Source organism: Triturus cristatus, chromosome 6, assembly GCF_964204655.1.
Source record: "Triturus cristatus chromosome 6, aTriCri1.1, whole genome shotgun sequence".
NCBI classification, from domain to species: domain Eukaryota; kingdom Metazoa; phylum Chordata; class Amphibia; order Caudata; family Salamandridae; genus Triturus; species Triturus cristatus.
Window position 1 is genome coordinate 1,076,424,490 of NC_140589.1, and position 22,465 is coordinate 1,076,446,954.

Consider the following 22,465-nt stretch of genomic DNA (forward strand, 5'->3'; position numbering starts at 1 on the left):
TCTTGAAATTAAGAAGGGGAGTGCTCATCCCTTGACTGACCACTAGTGGTCAGGTCATATCGGTCCTGAAGAAGTGTCACTTTACTCTAGAGCACCAGATACGAAACATGTTGACCTAATCAACCATAGGCTACTCAAATACCCTCACTTATCATACGTAGCCTCACCGTTTTTAATTAGTCCCAACCTTGAGTATTTAATAAAGTGAATTAACAAGGTCAGGGGCCATTTTAAATCACATTCTGCACTCTTTAGAAGACAATGTTTCTCCTATAGCCCCACACACCTCACTCACCAAACGGCGTTCTCAGATCAAAAAGATCTCCGATAAAGATGCCACCGGGCCTGTCGGACATTGCAGCGCCGGTCCGACGAGGAGCGCCCAATGATGAAGCATGACACCCTAACAGGTGTGTGAGGGCATTACGATCTGAACTTGCAGATCCCCCCAGATACCATCCACATTTGTGTAGATAGTCATTAAAACTCTCTACTCAGGCCCATAGAGAGGAACTGTTCCCTTCTGATATATATTGTTCTTAATGGGGCTATGAGGAGCGCTATGTCTAGTGCTTCAACAATAATGGCACCGATGCATCGCTACCCCAGGGCAGACCCTCCCAGATAATCTCTTCTCCTACCTACTGCTCTCCGCCCTCACCCCGCCAGCCCACATTAGCACGGTGTAATGTGATAACACAATCCACTCCTGCAGAGCATTCTATCTATCCTGAGGCCATACCGCTCTCCTACCCTCCCCAGCCTAACTCCCTCCCCCTAACCCCGCACAGTGGAGCTGCAGCAGGCCTCTCCTCTGCAGAAAACCCAGGAGAAAGAGGGCCCCTTGCCAGGTGCTTCTGACTAAATACCCTCCATCCCCAAGGCCAAATTCTTCAAGGTAAATTTACGAATGGGATGGACCCAGTATCCAAATCCACTGCCTAGTAACTTACATGCTTTCCCCTAAACCACTCATCACCCCTGCGAAGTCTGGGTTCTGCTCCCTGGGGGTGGCCTTCACTAAGGTCAATTGTACAGCCATATCCCCTCCCCCTTGAGGAAGAGGTGAAGAACCAAAGGTCATTTTGTCAGCAATAAAATGCACCGCTGCCTTACATGGCTGGATTATTTGGTTTTGAATCCACGATACATAGGGTGACCAGACGTCCCCGTTTTCCCAGGACGGTCCCCGTTTTTGGGGAAGTGTCCCCGTGTCGCGACACTTTTCTCCAAGTGACTCAAATGTCCCTGTTTTCAAACAGTGTGCCAGTTAAACACAGAAATGTCCCTGTTTTTCATTGTTCCGGTTGAGCAAATGTGGGAGGACTGTGTGGTCGACCAGCCTTTGCCACCCTTAAGACCCTAAGGCAGTAATACCTGGAGATGAGAGGTTTTTTTTTTTACATTGGTCCATGGCTGCCACTTGGCAATTTAGCATTCCGCAGTTTACCTCCCATGCTTTTCTGTCATGAGCAACTAAGCAACATTGGTGAGTTGTACTTTACGTGGTGCTGACGCTCAGCTATCGAAACGAGCATTGATAAAGCTAGTAAATCTGGTGTTTGCTAGCCTGTGATGTTTTATTGAGTTTTGGCAAATATATGCTATAGTCCTTAAAAGTGTAAATGTAATAAAAAGTACTAATGCTGCTGTGTAAAGGAGAGGGGTGCCAATAAAAGACCGCAGATTTGTTGTCTGTAATACTTCATCTCAGTCTGTGGAGGGAGCTGTCATTGTAGTCCCTTTTCTATGTCCATGACAGCTGTCAAATAGTCCTACTTTTATTTCGAGGGATACTGCAAACCATAGTCCTACTTCTATGTCTATGACCTGTCCCCGTTTTTTGTTTTGAGAATCTGGTCACCCTAACGATACATCCAGTTCTAGTGGGTTGTCGTAAATTAAAAGTGAAACGCTTCACTAGTTAGAAAAAGTTCCAATCGACCGCGGAATTGAGGAGGCGTGTTGAGAATCGTGAACAGCTGCCTGTCAGCCAATCCGACCCTGCGCTGGACCGAGGGTGCATCTCGGGTAAAAAAAATTCTAGTTCCTGCCCAAAAAAAAAAACCTGACCTTGAGTGGGCGGAAGTGAACGTAAAGTAATACTATTCTGAACGGCTGGGCGGTTTTTTCCGGGGCGTTTGAAACGTCTTTCCGGTGCTGGTATTTCTTTTTCCCAGCCAATAACAACCCTTCTACTGGATCTGCAGTTTATACAAGCATGACTGCACCTACAGCAGAGGAGAGGAAAGCGTGTTGGGGCGCACGGGACAAGTACTGGCAATGCTTGGATGAAACCAGGAATGATTACTCCAAGTGTAAAACGTTACAAAATTACTTTGAGTCCATTTGTCCGCATCAGTGGGTATGTTCAATCACGTTTCTAATTTAATAACGTGGACAGTCGCCTCTCAGCATGAAGCATCAATCCGTCCCTGCCTTTAAATAGTATAGTGCGTGTTCGAATGGGTTTTTGGTGATGCTTTCGAAACGTTGCCCCTCACCGTTTCGTCTTAATTGTTTTTCAATGCATGGAATTTGATGCACCTGTATGTAACGAAAGATAATGGGGGGGTGGCATAGGCACACCACGACTTAATCTGTAGGCGGCGCTGGAGACCAGGGGCGTAACACAGGCCCCCCGCAGTGCGAGGGCCCCGAGCTGCAGGGGGCCCCCTCAGCACTGACTAGTGCTCTGTGGCTGCTCGGAGTTCAGTGGTGACGTTTTTTAAGTTACCTTTTAAATGTTGAACAGGTGACGCTTTGATTATCCTCTTACTGAAAACCGATGATGACGCTCTTTTAACGCACCACAGAGTGGCCGTTATAGGGGGGGGGGGGGAGTGTTTATATAGCGCTAACTCGGCCCGAGTATTTGTTTATCTCTATCAGTGCGTACTTAAAACAGCAAAAACAAGATGAAACTGCTTTAAAAATGTTATAGAGTTCCTAAATGATGCCTGAATTATAATTAAGCAAAAGACAGACAATAGATGGACGGAATGCAGAACAAATCAAAACATTCACCCCCAGTCAAAAGATCTGGGTTAAATCCATCATTCTTTTGCTCACCATGCCACCCCAGTTTAGACCTGGCCATATGCAAATCAGTCTTGACCCTGTGCCTCATGGGAACAGTCCAGTCCGAACTGCCAAGCCAGGTCTTTCCTGGACCGGAAACAAGCATTCTAGGACCGGTTTCGGGTGTTTCACCCCTCTTCAACCAGGATAGCTTGATTCCAGTGGCACAGTGATCCCAGGACCCACTTATGGGCATACCTGGTGCACTTAGAGTGAGAAAGCAAAAGACACACAATTGATGGACTGAATGCAGAACAAATCAAAACATTCACCCCCAGTCGAGATCTGGGTTAAATCCATCATTCTTTTGCTCACCATGCCACCCCAGTTTAGACCTGGCCATATGAAAATCAGTCTTGACCCTGTGCCTCATGGGAAGTCCAGAATGATGATGGATTAAACCCAGATCAGTTGACTGGGGGTGAGTGTTTGATTTGCTCAAACGCTCCGTCCAACATCCACTTTGGTATTGCTTTGTTTGCCCTAAGTTGGCAGGGTATGCCCAGACGTGGGTCCCTTGCTCACTTTGCCACTGAATTCAAGATAGTCTGGCTGATGAGGGTTATGAACCTGAAACTGGTCCCAAGATGCTTGTTTCCGGTCCAGGGAAGACATGGCTTGGCAGTTCCGGCTGGACTGTTCCCATGAGGCACAGGGTCAGACTGATTTGCATATGGCCATGTCTGAACTGGGGTGGTGGAGTGAGCTAAAGAATGATGATGGATGAAACCCAGATCAGTTGACTGGGGGGTGAGTGTTTGATTTGCTCAAACGCTCCATCCAACATCCCCTTTGGTATTGCTTTGAATTATAATTAAAGCAAACAGGCAGTTAAACCATGTTGGAAATAAATAGAGGGGCAGATTTACAAGCCCCCTGCGCCAAAGTGATGTACTGGAGGCACATTTAACTTCATATTTACAAGGAGAGGAAAAGTCACCCTGCGTGACTTTTCCTCTCATTGTAAATATGGCCCCCTCACACGCGTGGAAGGGGCGTTCCATGGGTGTTGCTGTGGGTGTTCCCACACAACACCCATGGAAGGAGACACATTTCCTGATTTACGAGTAATCGTAAATCTGGAAATGCATGTCAATGCAACGCCTTGAGGCGTAGCGAGGCAAAATATTTTCATTTCTCCTCGTTTTTTTCTTCTTTCAAAGAGTGCTGCATTCTAGAGCACGCACTGAAAGAGGAAATTGCCTGTAGTGATTGTTTTTGTGCAGGAAGGGGCACCCCTTCCTGCACAAAAACAATCTCCCCATGATGCAGGCATCCTTGCACCATGGTGCAAGGGTGCTGGCGCATGGCTGCAGTTTGTGTGCCAGCGCAGGGGAGAGCACAGGAATGCTACATATCATTGTAAATATGTCGCATTGCTGTACTTCGGAAGTGCAGCAGCGTGGCGCAGCCAAAGGGCTTGCGTTGCCACGCTACGGCTCTTCCTTGTAGATCTGCCCCATAGATTTTACATAAACTCCTATTTAAGAATCATATTCGCACTCTTACAGGGTCTTGAAACGCAAGCCAAAGGCCGGTACTTTTCTCTGAGAAATGTGGCAATCCTTAACACACAAGGGTTTTGGGTGCACAGTTTAATGTGACACATGAATGGTTACCTAATACCCTGACTACATAACTCATCTTCATTACTCTTATTCCTTCTCACCCTTGTCATAGTCCTTACTTTTGAAGTGAATCCAGTCCATCTCTGAGACTGGAAACATCAAGAGCGATGAAATGTCAGTACCACCCAGTGGGATATCATTAATTGGGCTGGCATTCCAAGTATCGCTCTGAAACAATCCAATCCTACTCGAAGGCAAAGGTAGGGTGGGTGGGTGATAATAGCTATGACGAGGATGAGTAGGACTGAGAGTAATAACATTTACCTGTAAGTCATCAGGACATTACCTCTATCAACTTCCTTGTTCCATTCATTGTTTTTGCAGGTATACCAATGCTAAGATGTTTAACAAAAATTATATGTATAATCACATAAATATAAAAGCAGCCAACCTTTATTGCATAAATTCAAGTTTATTAATTTTTAGACAATTGTCTATAAAACATGAATACCTAACATATTAAAATTCAGAACAATTATTAAAAGATTTTGTAAATGTCTACCCGCTCCCAAACACCACCTCCTCAATCCTTCTAAGTCTCAATCTATTTTTCCTACCCCTGCACACATTTCCATTGATTGCCTAACATCAGTCCGAATCCCTTCTTCCTTAGCACCTAGACTCTAGAATATCCAGCATCTCTAGTCCGAGCATATTTTTTTAAAATGTTGACAAAGCATTCGCAACATCTAATCAACATTGATAACTGCATTAGGTTTCGCCTATGTGATTAATGATAAAAAAAATATATATATATATTTATATATTTTTGGGTAAGTTTTAAGTTGGTGAGCAGTTGTGCAATATAAGTTAAAGGAACTCTGTAAAAGTGTTATGACTTGTTGTTTGAGAAACAATATATTTTCTATCTAGTGGTTATGCAAAGCGGTCCTGTTCCTTGGGTGATGTTCTGAAAGCCAGAGTGTCCATCTTTTTGGTGATAGATGGCACCACATATTGCTAATTTTGCGACCACTTGCAAAAGTACAATTTGCGGTGTGACCAGTTAGCACAGAGGTCTTATCAGCAAAGTGCACACCCATTTGAAATCAAGCCAATGTATAAATTGCACATCATGATTTGCAGTCGTTTTTAGGTGATTGGGTGCTTAGTCCGAAGAAATAGTCTATGATCTTTACAGATTAAATGTACTTTATGATTGGAACTGAGGCATTTCAACCAGGTATGTGTCTATGGCAAAACCTTTGCTAAAGAAGATGTGAGCTATTTTATGCATCTGTCCTTATTTGGTTATCACTCAGAAAGAAGAGCTATAGATGTGGTATTAATTCAAATCAAGGAATGAAAACACAGGATGTATTCAGCAAGCTTCTGAAAGCTAGTGGCATGTGGAAAAGTAAACCCTGGTTAATTGCCTATTTCTTAAATTATATGTTTTAAGTAGCAATGTTAATATGTAAACATACCTCAGTGTGCACTTAAGGTGTTGGCTGATAGCATATGTGCGCCTTCTAGACGTGTACAGGCAAGCACACTCTCCTAACGCTTTAGAGCAAAAACAGACTAGAATACAAGTCCTATCTAGAAGAACATATTTTGCAAAATAAAGTGAAAGCACGAGAAGGGGAAAATATATTACCTGAATACAAAGTGCATATTATATTGCCATTGGCCCAAGAATAAAAGTACAATACAAAAAATAGATGGATAGAAAGACTGCGTTCTATGGTATACACACTCGTAAACTAGGTACGCTCCGAAGATTAGATACCTCATTTCCACCCGAATTAACCAATAGCAGCCACCACTTAAAACTACATCAAACACTCCAATCATCCCTAATCCAACAATTTCACACCATGTCAAGATGACTACAGTCAACAAGAATTCCCAGAATCTAGATTTCTAAGATCACTGCAAGGTCATACAAGTATACAAATAGACGCAATTCACTATATAAAGAGTGATCACAAAATAACTTATCATTTAATTGTTAACAGTAGCCTTTGATATTTACAGTGTTTAGAAAAACGCAAAAGGGCGGGTTTGTTTAATTATGTGCACGTAATATGGGTTGACTGCTGCTCTGTGTGTCACCTCTGAAATATCCATTAAGACAGAATGGAGCTCATGTATTCCTTTAGACACTCGATCCTGAGACAATTCTGCACTGCTTTGTTGGGGCCACGAGGCGCTATAAAGACTTATTAAATAAAGAGTCACCTATACTCAAGCTCACAGTAAATATGCGGTGTAGACCTATCTACATACTGGTAATGGTTTCGGATTTTCAGAATGATGACACATTTCAAAATAATAAATGGTTACTTAAAAAAAATCTTGTTGGGGATACACAACAAGGTCATTTTGCACACTGTAATTCGAATTACCCATAGACTGAGACCAGGCATGCTAAATGTATCACTATGCAGAGCATGGGTACATAAAGCACACACTGCCTGGTGCTTCTATTTTTAAGACGTTAGCCGTCCTATAACAATACTCCCTACTATTTTTGACCCAGTTGCACGACAACCAACAACAGGGTCTGTGTAAAAGAGAGACTAAAGGCTTGTACTTTTTGTGACAAACATCTTTGTTTTTGTGCAGTGCCTATCACACGGTAAACACTAATCATACGACTCTATAATATGAAAATTACCTGGACTGGAAACAAGCATCCTGGGACCGGTTTCAGGGTAACATCCCTTATCAGCCAGGCTAGCTTGAATCCAGTGGCAAAGTGAGCAAGTGACCCACGTCTGGGCATACCTTGCCAACTTAGGGCGTACAAAGAAAACACAAGGAGATGATGGACAGAGTGCTGAAACTTTTCAGACACTCACCCCCAGTCACAGTTCTGGGTTGAATCCATCATTGTTCTTTAGCTCACTTCGCCACCCAGTTCAGACACCGCTATATGCAAATCAGTTTTGACTCTCTGCCTCAGGGGAACAGTCCAGCCCGAACTGCCAAGCCATATCTTCCCTGGACCGGAAACAAGCATTTTGGGACCGGTTTCGGGGTGACACCCCTCATCAGCCAGGCTAGCTTGAATCCAGTGGCAAAGTGAGCAAGGGGCCCGCGTCTGGGCATACCCTGTCAACTTAGGGCGAACAAAGCAAGCACAAGGAGATGATTTACGGAGTGCTGAAACCTTTCAGACACTCACCCCCAGTCACAGATCTGGGTTGAACCCATCATCCTTCTTTAGCTCACTTCTCCACCTCACGTCAGACTCGGCTATATGCAAATCAGTCTTGATCCTGTGCCTCATGGGAACAGTCCAGCCCGAACTGCCTAGCCATGTCTTCCCTGGACTGGAAATAAGCATCCTGGGACCAGTTTCGGGGTAACCCCTCATTAGCCAGACTAGCTTGAATCCAGTGGCAAAGTGAGCCTGGCTTCCATGCAGAGTGGAGATAGGAATCACCCACTGCACGAGAAGAAACAAATTTATGAGACCAGATGATGAATAGCAATGTGTTCACATCAGTAACAACCCCCCCCCCCCCCTGCGTTTCAGCACTCTTCCTTACTCTGATCCCTTTATAACGTAATTCACATATCTGAAAATGCTCTGCTTAATAGTAATAAATATGAAATATGCACTTTTTTTAAGGAACAAAAATATGCAAAAAATTGGTTTAATTTATTCAACTCTCGTTGTGTAACATAATCAAAGCAGACCCTTGCTCGATGCCCACAGTTTCCGCTGCTTGCTGGAACAGGAAGAAATGGTGCCATATCTAGATAATTGGATTAAAGTTTTACGCTCCTGCCTAAGTGAAACCGTCGGACACCGCTTGAAGGCTCAAAGAAACAGAAAGGGAAACAAGCAGGGATAGCCAATTAGTTCAAGGCTTTGCGGAGGGCGGGGTTTAGGGCTGAAAGTGAGGCGTAGAGCAAGATGTGTTCCAAGCTTCGTTTAATAATAACTGGAAAAAAAACAGCTGGCACAGGGCTCGAGTAACCATTTACTGTTACTAGACCTGCAGGTCTAGTAACTCGAATAATCTACTCGACCTAACTGTAATGTACTTGACCCATGAACTGGTCTCAAACTGTGTGATCCCAGGCAAATATTTTGTCTTATGAAGCCGCCTTTTTCTTTATTATCACATACGAGAGCACCTTCAAATATGCAATTTCACTATTTCTGCTGTACAAAAAAAACTCTTTATTTACTAGACTAAATGTTTGCTCCATGTATGAAAGAATCAAGCCTATATATAGGGTACACATGATCCCTGGCTGGTCTCTTAGTTCACAAATAGCATTGTCATCTGGGCAGGAGCAGTAATAATTCCCAGTTCATGTTTAAAAGCTCACTTTCCATAACTATATTACTAAAGCATGATGTGGTAGTGCACAGTCATTCACAGATAACATATATTCCATTGAAATAGCCACAAAATGTCCCCACCAACGTGTAAATTTACTGATGATAGCCCATACACAATGTTTTGAAATTGGATTTCAGCAAAAATATTTAAACTTTGCACATCACCAAGTAAAGTGTTCTAATTTGCTTTGATCCAAGAAAAACATTTTTTTTAAACCGAATTACAAAAATGTGTCTTCATAAATATATATAAATATATTTGAAATGTTTAAACAGTTCAGTTAGCTTCATTGTTGTGTTACAAAAAGCTTGACATCTTACAGCCTTTCATTACACATGCTATGCACAGTTCAGTTGTCACACAGAAATTCTCTAACTTCAGTCACATAAAAAAAGATACATGTAGGAAGACAAACTGACTGTTGACCTCTGTCTCTGAGAGCCAGCAAATGTGACAAGATAACAAGATTTAAAGGCATCTCTATTGCTCTTTCACTTTGTGAGCAATAAAGATGCTTTTAAATCTTGTGATTTTATCACATTTACTCTGCTTTCAGAGACAGAGGTCAAAAGTCAGTTTGTCTTCCTACATTTACTTTTAGTTCTGTGACTGAAGTAGGAGGATTTTCAGCTCACCAGAAAGGGTGAGTAGTCCCTAAAAATAGCCTGTCCTGATTAAATCTTGATCAACAATACAAGTGGATTTTTCGAGCCCTGTGGTATGCACGCTTGAAATGCATGGAGCCAGGGGGAGACTGATTATGTAAAAACGCTGTGCAGGGGAGATTGGGTAAAGATGCACTTTGCTGTGCGGGCAAAACATTAAAGAAAAGTGCACCAGAAGCGGATGGAAACAGTATTTTGGCAACGGGAAACTGACAAGAGAAGCACACGAGGAATAAGCATTGATAAATGCAGGAAACAGTATGTTACAGCCAATAGAACTGGAGGAAAAGTAAGTGACAAGCACAGGAACCAGTGAAAAGCAAGGCGGTGGGATGTAAGCCCCTTTTAAGATTTATATCAAATACAGTAGATTTCACAAGCACAGCGCAAGCGCTGCTCAGGCAAACCCTAAAATTCCACATTTAACAAAAGTGCAAGTGCATTGTCGCAATGTCTTGCAACATATTTTACAAAAAAGGGGTTGTAAAATCTGGCGACATATTCTATAAAAATAAATGACGACCATCAATAAAACAAGCATTTGCAATGCAATCTGTCTCGCCTTTGGGACCTTATAAGTATTTGGCCTCCAGCATATTTTCTGCAGCTGGGGGCCAGTAACGCTTCCACCAGCAAGCCCTAGCAAGTATAAAGCACTATGGATGATTGTTGGCTAGGAGCAGACAGTGGAGCTTTGACTTTTTTAATCTATATTTTTGGACTGGTTCACCATTCTAGCTTAATGTGTTACTGGGGGTCACCCAGAGTGAATTGTTTTTAATGGTCCCCTGATTCATGTAAGTAGATACCACGTAGCCCCACCCTATGCCCATTCAGTCTGCCATGCTCCTGGGCCACAGTCTGTATCTAGGTGAGTCAGCAGCACCTCTGAGTTAATGAGTTGGTGCTCCTCTTAGCATGACTGATGGGTCCTGATTGGCATTATGGTATCATGACTGGTTCCTAGCTGGGGTAAGGTGTTCCTGCACTAGTTTTAGTGATTGGCTTCTGTATGGTCATCCTACAGGCCATACAAGCATCTGCTAGGAGAGCTGCTGTTTAGAGTTCTTTGGGGTTATCTGATTTCTGTGCCAGTGTAATGTGGAGCCTCACCAGCAGCTCCTTGTCCCAACCCATACCTGAGGCCACAGCTCATAGCTCAGCCAGTAGGAGTTTCTTGTGGCCCAGCCCGTTCTGGCTGCCCCCGCCTGCTATGTCATGAAAGTCCTGTGTCACCACCCTCCAGGAGCTGTGATCTGTAAAGTGGGAGCCCCGGGGTATTGGGTCCGGCTCCTCCAGTCTTGAGCTGTTTCCGTTTGGTTACTGTATGCCTCAGCTCACTGTCAGATGCCCTTAGAGGAAAATACAGCCTTCAACACATGGGTCCTAGCCTGACTTTCCCATTGCTTGGGACGCTGCCTCAAGCCGCCATCTTGGGTTGATCGCCTTGCACTGGGCAGGTTCTCCTCCAATCCGTGCCAGAATGCAGCATTGCAGCACCCACTCTTTCTCTCTGGATGTGGGTGCCCCAGTGGGACCTTGTTGATGATGTTTGGATCCTTGGGCAGCAGCATGATCACAGATTGCTAAATCAGCCTGACGGAGATTGGAATTGTGTGTCTTATTGCCCCGCCATCTTGGCCACGCCCCCAGGAGGTACTTTATCTCATATATAATATTCTTGCATTTATTTTAATTGAAATATATGTGAATACATATGAATTGTAATAAGGTATCTTGACTCTAGGTCAGACTGTCAATACAAAATGAGATGATCTTACTTAGATCACTGATTTAGTTCTGTTACTGTCAGTGGTATTACTATATATGAATTCAACTGCTGCTGTCAGAAATGAAGATTCCTGGGAAGCGATCAGGGTATTGTTTGTTGTGGTCAAACAGGCACATGCTTAATACAACTTCTCCCCTTTCTAATGGCATGAATAACCCCTGCCTTCCACAACCGTAGCCAGTTACACAGGTACTCCCCTCAATGAGTAAACTGGTAGCATCGTTCCCAGAAGGACTGGTATTATTTCTAGGAATAAATGACCAGGGCTACAGTTCTAGTTTGGATGTGATTTTGAATGCGTAATAAATTAGTGAACAACCGCTTAAGAAAATGTTATTAACAGCCAAGAAAGGTAAACATAACGTGACATCTGTTTGTCTCTAAAGTAGTACAAACGTTAATTGTAATATTACACCCCTGAAGTAAACTTCTGTAAACATCTTAGGCAACTTTCACTGTCCGAGGAATTTTGTGTTAATAACCCATGGAAACAAATTTGATGCCAGTAATTTTTCAGAAACCGCTGACAAGTTCTATATATTGTGCAAGTTTCTGAGGGCGATATTTGATTTGTACCAATACCAAGCCGCTTCTGCAACATGTGCGAGACAAGTTAACACCAAACTGTCGCATGGATCACATTCATCCAACAACACAGGAGGAACAAATAACTGGAATACACTGCACACAACTTCAGCATCCGAGACGTATACCCCCAATACAAGCCGCAATAATTAGCAATTTCCATCATGTATTAAGAACCCAGTTATCCAGCCTGAGCATGTCCAGGCCCCAGTGTCCTGGTGTATGTCGGAGGCTGTCTTGTGCAGTTCGTCGACCGCCACGTCCACACTGGGGGCATTATCTGGTGTATATATACACAGCAGCTGGTGCCTATGATATTTGAGGCACCACCACAGTCTGCCAATATAATGTCTAAAACCATACGGTTTTGTAAAGTTACTAAACGGGTTGCCTGGAGCTCTGCGGTAATAATATCGCTCAAGGCTCCATCTGTTGTATTTGCTACACACTCCACTACTCGGGTCAAACGGCGAACGCTGAGACTATTTGACATTGGTGCCCAAAAGGGAAGGAGACCTTTTAGGACATTGGTAAATTGCTGCCATGTTGTATCAGTTTGGTCTATATCCCTTTTCTTTCTCTGGGATAAGATATATGGTTTGAAATGTGGGAAGGAGGACAGTTTCGCCAGTACTGGTGCCTGCTTCTGGGGGTAGCGGTGAAGATGGTGGTGGGTAGATGGAGCTATGTAGACCGGAGGCAACACAAAGGAAACGTACCATGTCCCGACCAGGATTTTGGCAGTAGGTAATACCCCCTAGACCTGCAAATAAAATAGGTACTGTGGGAAGCCAGATAGCTACTATCATTCGAATAGTTATATTTATTATTATTCCACAAATGCTAGTGCCCACCGGTACACTCCCTATACTATGGACACAAAGGAGGGCATGGACATCGATCACCATCAACACAGGAAACCCTTTTTCAATATATACACATCTCTTGGAAAAAGCATATCTAGTGGATGCATTTCCTCCATCATACTCCTCCATTTCCCATATTTCCCCTCCAACCTTGGAGGTACTGGTGCCATCAGGGAGCATGCCCTGTATAATTCCCTGTTAAGACCCCCCTCGTCGGTACTACAAATATTATTAATACTTGCAGCCCATAGGATCTCAAATCAGGCGTTACAAGAACCATTTTGTGAGCATGGGAGGGAGATAAGGGGAGTTCCCCCTGGCGCCTGATGGGCAGGAAGCATGCTACAGACCCAACAATAGGATAAATTGGTACCTTGGTGGGTAAAATGTAGCATCTGGATGAAGGTGTTGTTCTGTTATGCCAGTCTGTACTGGTGTTCGTGATGGGCAGGTGTAAAGAAAATGTGCTCCGAGGGGTGTGGGAGTAGACGGGAGTAGTGAATGTATAGGAAACTTGATATGCAAAACCCAGGCTATCGTAAATATACCTACAGCAGAAATCAGTGCTATTACCAAACATACTATTGTTCTCTTACGCCCAGAACAGCCGGCTAGAGTTGGCTGCAGTACTGGCTGGCGGTCCTCCATTGTATCTTATTTTAATCCCTTATTTGTTCGTTACCAATTATTGTAAAAATCAATTCACAGATGTTCAATCGAAGTGTCTGCAGTCTTTTGTCCCATAAAAATGTCATTAAAACAACAGGAGGGGGGGAAAAGTACACTGTTCAGACTGGTGATGGTAATTTTACTTTTCTGTGGATGTCGAGGCCAACAGGAAAACAGGGTATGTGGAACAGGTCGTTCGGGTGCAATTACCGTAATAAAGATGTAGATCTCATTTGGAGTTCACTTAGCAGTCCAAGTGAGCGTGTCTGCCATTAATTGTTTATATCATCCACCAATTCGTCACCCACAGCCTTCAGGATGGTTTCATATACGGCTTGTCTCAGGGGTTGTAGCTCAGGACCCCTGTAGTAACCGGTAGGTGAAAAATCTGGAAATTGAAGTGCACTCCCCAGCCAACGAGCCGCTATAAAATTGTGTATGGTCGCCGGGGCCAGAGGGACCTCGTGTCCAATATTACCTCAAGTGTTGGGCAGAGGATTGTGATGTTTACCTCAATGTCCTGAGCGTCTCTTCGGACTGTATATCCTTTTATTCTTTCCATTCAATGGTCTGGTGATCAGAGAATCATGGAATGTCTCAAACTAATTCCTCGCCTATGGTTTCCAATACCTGTATTAGGATCTGCCTCTTTAAGTGATATGACTCAGGCCCCGTATAATAGCCTTTTGGAGAAAGGTTAGGGAATTTCAACTGGTCGCCTAGACAGATTACAGTAACCTTACTCTTCCAAGGACATCGTGGCCACACAGTAGAGATCATAATCAATGTGTCTGTCTATATATATCCTCCGAGGTGTTCTGTTTACCATGCAGCCTCTAATCCTGTTCACCTGTGTTCTGAAATGCGGGCGTCTTAATGTGGGAGGTGGGAGCACTGGGATTTAGGGTATTTCACAGATTCAGGATGCCCAGGTCACAAACCACACCAAACCTAGTTTGGCTGCTACTGTAACACAGAGCCTCCTGCCAAGTAGGCCCTCTAATCGGACCAGACTCACCGGACCCCTTCCTCTCGGTCTCCCGATTCAGTTCTTATTTCCGTGGTCTCAAGTTGTACCTGTCACTTCCAGCTGTTGCTTGGTCGGCAAAAAGCAGCTCGTCGACCGTGGCAAAGTACAGGTCTGTTTTTTCCTCGCTGCTGAGGGCACTATGAATTATATCCACGTCCTCCGATCCTTCTGGTTGGGCCAGTTTCATTGGCTCCTTTTTGCAGTACGATGCGTGGACCCAATTTCTCCTGTTCGTTACTCGGACCACTGTTTGTGTTGCCAACAGGACCTGCTCGGGTCTCTTCCAGCGAGGCTCCAGGTTTATCGACCACTGAAAGTTCTTTGTGGGACCCAGTCACCGGGTTGCAGCAGGTGCCCAGGACCCTCCGAGTTGTCTGGCAATGAGTTGTGTACCTGTTTGTGAATGAGAGATTGTCTGTCAGCGCCTTCATATAATCCAATAATATAGGTTATTCAAGTTCTTTAATCTTTCTCAGGCTTGGTGGACCCCACACATTCATTGGCCTGCCAAACACTATTTCATAGGGTGCAAGGCTGGATCTACTGTGGGCAACTTCATGAGTGGACATAAGTGCTATGGGGAGGGCATCCGGCCACTTGAGGCCTGTTGATGCTTGCACTTTCGCTAGCTTGAGTTTCAGAGTTTCGTTATGTCTCTCCAGCAATCCCACGGATTGTGGATAATTAGCAGCATAAAACTTCTGATGTATACCTAAACTGTCTCTTATTAGTTTCATCACTTGTCCAATGAAATGGGGCCCATTGTCACTCTATAAAATTCTACAAATTCCGAACCAAGGAAAGCATTCTTTTAGTAGTATTTTAGCAGTAGTGAAAGCACACACGATGACCAAAACGTACTTCAAGTTATGGCATCGTTAGAGTTCAATGAAGTCCATCTGTAGAACCTCAAATGATGCACTGGGAAGGGAGAACCCTCCTTTTGGAGTTGTTACTCCCTTTCCTGGATTGTGTTGTAGGCATATCATGCAATGCTTAACATGGTGTTCAGTTGTTTTCTTAATATCCGGGTAGTCCCACACCTGCTCTAACTGTATGGCTGTACTTTTTGCACTGACATGGGCTGGGCCATTGCTACAAATGGCAATACGTAGGAACTAGGCAGTTTCCACTTGTGTCCGTCTGGACCCTTTCTCCAGCAATTTTCGCTGTCCAATATGCCTGTTTTTTCCCAGTGTTCTATCTCTTTTCTAGTGGCCATCTGTTGAATTTCTCTGACCTCCTCATTCACATTTGAGATCTTTTCTGCTGGGGAATATGACACGTAGGTTTTATCTTGCTGACTGTGCGCTGTTTCTTTTGCTGTACTATCGGCAAAGGCATTGCCTCGGCCCACATCATCTACTATTTTCTGATGTGCACTACACTTAACGATGGCTACATGTTCTGGTAATGTCAGTGCTGTCAATAATTTCTGAACTAACTCTCCATGCTGTATTTTTAGGTCTCGCTGAGCCAAAGGCTCGAAGAGACATTTTATATGTGGGATTTTCAAAGTGCTACCCACAGTCTTTTGGCTGGCCTAAACCTTGAGTGCACGATCACATGCACGTGCACAGCTGCTCCTCTGCTCATTGCATTCCCCCCTCCCTTCTCACCCAGCCCTTTGATGCTCTGCTCGATTACTTCCACTTTCGCCGCTTTGACCCTTGCATTCCCCCCTCCCTTCTCACCCAGCCCTTTGATGCTCTGCTCGCATCTCCCTCCTCCCTGGGCGTGAAGGGAGACAGAGCCATCCTGCTTGACTAATGGCTTTGCATTCCCATATGTTCCCGTAGTAAACATGCCCGAGGCGCCAGCCGAGCACAAGGCTCACGGAGACATTCTCTTTTTTTCTTTTTTGACCAGTAATCCGACTCCCGGAGTTGCCCTTTACCAACAGGTTGATTCCAGTGATCGGAAGCCATGGCATCACAATTCGGACCCTGAGGGCCTCCTAGGGAATGAGGAATTTCCGGGACGTTTCATTTACAGCCCCAGAATCGCCTCGTAAATCCCCGTTCTTGTATACGGTGTATGCCTTGATTATCCGCTCCTTTGGGCTGTCCGAGTCTCTGGGTTCACCGTTCCTTGAGGGGCCGATGATGACCCATGTAATCGGCCATCGGAGGTTACGAGCAGCACCTTTGCATGGCCTCGTGTCCTGCAATCAGTGCCTGATTTAAGCACCCTGCTGCTGGCAGGCCGGGCGCCTGCGGTGCCAGGCTCCAGAAGCAGAGTTTGGCAGCGCTGCACCTTTATTTACCGTGACAGATTTAGTGTCTCTCTCCTGGGCCCTCATCCGCTGCGCCCCCGCCCGTCCGCCTCCCTTCACTTCCCTTTTCGCTGCTAATTGCTTCTCGAGCACGCCTGGCTTCGAACTAGCCCCGCCGCCCCCCACCCCTTCCGTGAAAGGAGACGAGTGTATTTTTAACCTCAGGCGATCTCCTTTTGTGTCCCTTTGCGCTGACTGCATTCGTCCTCTAGTTTCACACGATGTATTTTGTTTTTGTTGTGCTTTGTTTCAGTTGCCATGTTTAAATGTGCCATTCAACACACAGGCCTACAGGTGCAGCGCTGAGGCAGTATTTATTATTTCCTTCCTTCCTTTCTTTCCCCGCCCTCTTCAGATTTAGCAGCTTTCCACACTTCCAGCCTTCCGTTTCACCGTGGATTGGAAACAAACACAAGGTTGTAATGTTGTGGCTCAGTGAGTTGATGCACATGCTCCGGAAAACTGTGTGCAACTTGAGGACCTTGGAATCGGAAGTTTTTTGATCAAACATTTTCTTTTTCCGAGTTTTTTTTTTTTAAATAGTGCCATTGCGGTAAGCCCTACTTGGAAAGCAGGTTTTCGTCTAAATGTGGAAGGAACAAGTGGTACACCTATACATTTGCCTACATACTTTGAATAGATGTGAATCTTTGCTGCAAGCGCAAGTATCCGTGCAAGCAGCGATAGTTTTATTTGCATTGAGTGATCCGTTTGTTTCTTTTTGGTGGCTCAAGTCTTAATTTTGCTTTGGTGTTGACCGTGTTTGCCTCCATCTTCTGTAAGGTGCTCTGTTGCCGTGTGATGTTTTGCCAGCAGTATAATAAACAAAATATTTCCTCAGTCATTGGATTCTGCATTAAGGACACGAGGAGAAAGACTGCATGCACGAGGAGGCACTGATACCAAAGTTGTTGGGGGCACCGCAGGACAGCGTTATTAAAACTAATGCCACCCGTCCAACTGCATATGCTGGTACAGTCTAAAGAGACCAAAGTGGACGTGAATCGGAGGGTGGTGTTTTAGTGTACATTTTGAAATTTTCTTGAGGGTAAACCACATAATTCAGCAATGTATTCTCGGAGTGGGGGCGCAACAGCGCCCCCAGTGACCTGCCGTCCGACTCTTAGCCAGTGAAATGGCCAGGGCCGTGAATCCCCGCTCTGCAGCAGGAACTTGGCTAACAGGCCCAGTACACCGATTCCAGGGTCTAGTGGAACAGTGTTCCACCATTTTTAAAAAAAACGTATCAAACACTTTCCACCGGAAGTGGTTGATTGGTAGGGGGACAAGTTCATTCTAAGTACAGGAAGCCAGCCTATGGTGAGACACCAGTAGCAGCAAGAATCAGTCCTAAGTTTACTCTTTATCGGGCTGGGAGGGGTGAGACGGATCCTATAGAGGAACTTAAAATGAATTCTCCTCAATCGAGTATTGGGTGTTGGGGCTTCGGGCCGAGCACAATAGAAGGACCAATCCTCCCTCGGTATGGATTGACAAAGGTCATTGTCCAGTTTGTCACAGGCTGAGGACTGGTATGGGTTGGCATTTCAGATTGCATGCAGGAATATAGCCTTTTCACGAGGCCTTTAGTGGATGCAACTTCTAAAAGTAATGCAATGGCTTTAAATTGTGGAAGTTCACCTGGAAAGGTAGGCAAACCTTCATTCCATGCCAAATGCAATCTGTAATAGCATATCTCTAGTGGTATGTATCCCTCCCCCACTACAAATTGGGAAAGTGAAATGAATTCTCCATTCGGAGTAGATCGCCCATCCTCAGCAGTTTGAGGGAGTGCAAGCGTCTGAGAGAGTATTCTTCACACAAAGGTATTGTGGGTGGTGCAAGTGGTAGGACTGGAGTTCTAATAGATCATGGGCAATCTATAAGGCCCAGTTCCCACTATACCAACACTGTGCAAGTAATGTTTTCCATCTTCCGCGAGACAAAATAGTAAGTACAGGTAGTTGTCATCGCTAAACGGCAGGCAACTGCTTACAATTGTAATTTGATCCATGTGAAATTGCTTTTGATTAGGATCCTGCGTGCATTTCGGACTGCAGCTGCCATTACTCAAACCACAAAGTACACTGTAGTTGAGCAATCAAAACACTGGGTCAAAACACACAAAAACATGCCTAGGGCATTTAGAGATAAGGGACATTTAGGCTACCGAAGAAAGGTGCAAGAACGCCTTTTGTGGGCCCTGGACATGCTTTGATCTCACCCGCGAGGACTGCGGTGGACAGGCAGTGAAGAAAGAAGTCTTGCTACCAGCAAGCATTCGTCAGAACACGACACTAGAGTGCATAAACCTGGGGGCTCAACAGCTCAAGATGTGGTCTCAGTGTTACTGTTATACCACATAATTGCAAATACTGCTGTACCCCCACGAGTCAGGGGTGAGGATCCCATGCAGTGGTTTCATTTCCCCAAAATACGATTTCATTGTCTGGTTTTGAAAGCAAATCGTAACCTGGACGACTTCTAGTTTTCTGCAGGAGAAAGTGGCCTCTTTCAAAGAGGGAACTGAAGAAAAGTAAGTCTTCTCGCGCATGGCATTCAAAATCCAGAAGACGGTACAGAGGCCTTTATGAAAGTTGCAGTGTCTGCCTCAACAGTACTTCGCAGTACTGTAGAAATCCTTCTTGGATCAAGCGACAGAATTCCTGCCACTATGTACACATCAGACTTGGGAAAGGTGACTGGTCCCCTGAGCATCTTTTATGGTGGTGTAAACACACGGGGAACTTGCTGCAATGCCTGGTGTGTGCACGAGGTGTGAAGTGGCCGATTGGACCGAGAGACTCTTTCCTAGATGTTTTTAACTGTAATGAAGATGTATGGGGGGAGGCACATAGATTTGTTTGGACCTATGCTTTCCACTTTGGCATACAATAACACTAGTGTAGCGATGTTAAGTGCAGAAATCATCTTTCCGAAAAAGAGGATATATTTGGTGACCTGTCCTAATATGTAATTTTTCTTCCCCGTTTTCTTTCAAATTATGCAAAGAAACTAACTTGTTGTCAACAGCAAAACGACCATATTGTTCAGTCTTAAATTTGTCAGTGCAAGGGACTTCCTTATCCATCTTTTAAGAAACAGTAGCACTGTGTGAATGGGTGAGGCTGGCTTTGTGAGATGCATAACATATTACTTCTCAATGTTACGGAAATTTGAGATAACTATTCATTGTAGTACTCACAAAAACCTTTGGACGTTGAAGAACCTTAAGCACAAGAATGTATTTTGCAATAACATTTTTTTGATTGGTCCGTTCATTTTAGCTTCAACGTTCCATTGAGGATTTACACTGGGCAATGTACAGACCGATGTTTAAGTATGGGGTTAGGGACTGGAATATCCAAATTAATATATATATGTTTTTTCTTGTCCTCTTGATGTGCCCTTTGGAAATTCACAGCCATTGAGAAAGCACATTTCTGGAATTTACAACATTTGATCAAACAGACAAGCGCTTCCTGTGATTACAGGAGATCAAACCAGACTCCAAGCTGCGTTTATGGCCTCCACACCCCGCTCTGGCAGGAAGGGCAGCCTGCCATAAAACTGCAGCCAGCCTTAATCTCTGAGGTGGGGTGACGGGAATGTGAAGCTATCAGCTGCTCCATGTGACTGTAACTAGAAACAAGGGCAGAAGTCAACATAAGAAGATGGCTTATTGATAGCACTTGGAATCCTGCCTGTGCAAAAATCCCCACTGCAAAGAAGACATCGCGTGTCTAAAGGAGCAGGATGCTATTATAAAAAGAATATTTTGCACAGCATTCCCTATTCAAGCAGCAGTTCTCAGTTGTGCTAAACGTGTCATTCAGTCGCGTAGGCTTTACTACCTACTACTACTAATGTCCTCTGGATAATTTAGAGGTATGAGAAGGGGTGGGGCGAGGCTATCTTACCTACACTTTGTTTTGATGGCATTCTATCGAGTAAGTACATTTAAAGGTGCTGTCGCTTTTTCAAAATAACCGTCATGTAGCTTCTTCCAAGGGCTGCCCGCATATATCATACTACCTATGTATTTAGATTGTACCAACTAAGAGGGATTTATGTTATGGACTTTCTTGTTTGATTGCATTCTAAGATAGTTATGCGTTGTGTCCATTAAGTGCTCATTTGTATATGTTATGTGCATATGTCGGAAAAGTAATAGAGGGAGGACTTCCATTTTTATCTTGATTACATCGATGGATCACTTGGCTTGATTCCATTTCTGATTCAAACTCCAAGAAGAATTAGTTCACAAAGGAAATTCATACGCTGACAGCAGGCGTTTGCGTTTTTCTGTTGCTTTTTTTTTTGTGTGTGTGACATAAGAACCAAGTCCAATACTCATTTTGAAATAAACCCAGACCCAATCGACAACAACGCCCTTACTGTCTTCAGGGACAGCTAAATGAAATCCAAATGGCTATTGCACAAAAACACTGAGCTTTGTTGTTTGTTATAGAGATGTTTTCCAATTTCCGAAAACGGATTGAATACGCGTTACAATAATTGTATTTGAAGCAAATTTCTTGGTTCATTGGCAAATAACTGAGTGGCTATAACACGAACGTGCCAGCTGGGTGTGCACTCACCATCAAGAGGTGAGGTACTGTAAAAGGATAAAAGACGCATGCCCCAGCTCACCCTCTGAAGGACTCAAGATAACCTCCCATGGAACGTTTCACTAAGACTGATACCCCCCGCCCCCTGTATGAAGTGTTGGGCGTGTGCTCCGCTGCACGCCTTCCAGATAGCAACACAGCCAAGGATAAGCTGCATTCACACCTGGCATGGCCTGCTCTTCTCTCCCGCCTGTGTCCGCTGGCCAAGGCCCCCTGCAGGCCTTCCAATAGCAGTAGCCGGGGTGCTGAATGATCATTTGAAACAATAAAATGCAAGCATTGGCATAGCCAATAGGTCTCGCTTTTGGAACCTTATAAGTGTTCAGCCATGCAACAGTTGATGTTGTTGCACCAAGGATATTGTGCTGCATAACTAAATACTTATAAGGTCCCAATAGCGAGACCTATTGGCTATGGCTGCACGCCGCACACTGCTGCACGCCACACACTGCTGCACGGCACACACTGATGCAACCGGCACACTGATGCACGCCACACACTGCTGCATTACTCACTGCTGCATGCTGCACGACACTGCTGCACGCAGCACACTGCTGCACGCCACAGTGCTGCATGCCTCACACTGCTACACGAAACACTGCTGCACGCCGCACACTGCTGCACACCGCTGCGCGTCACAGTGCTGCATGCCTCACACTGCTACACGAAACACTGCTGCACGCCTCACACTGCTGCACGCCACACACTGCTGCACGCGGCACACTGCTGCACTCCACACACTGCTTTTATGCGAGTTTATGCGACTGACATTGTAAATGACAATGCCTTTTATTTGTTTTAAAACCAAAACATAAATAAAAGGCATTGTAATTTTACAATGCCAATAGCTCAAACTCTTATAAATGCGAGACCTATTGCATTGCAAATGCTTGTTGTGCCATGTTGTGAGAAGTTGGCCTGATATATGCTGTCCAC

General features: G+C 44.5%; 1 protein-coding gene across 1 annotated transcript in view; it reads left to right on the forward strand.

Moving 5' to 3' along the window:
- Positions 1-2,111: 2,111 nt before the first annotated feature.
- The window catches only part of COA6 (cytochrome c oxidase assembly factor 6), a 69,885-nt gene continuing 49,531 nt past the window's right edge, over positions 2,112-22,465 (forward strand). The window contains exon 1 of the mRNA XM_085611943.1: positions 2,112-2,365. Within this exon, the coding sequence (XP_085468069.1) occupies positions 2,222-2,365 (144 nt within the window). The 5' untranslated portion in view covers positions 2,112-2,221. The remainder of the gene's footprint in view (positions 2,366-22,465) is intronic.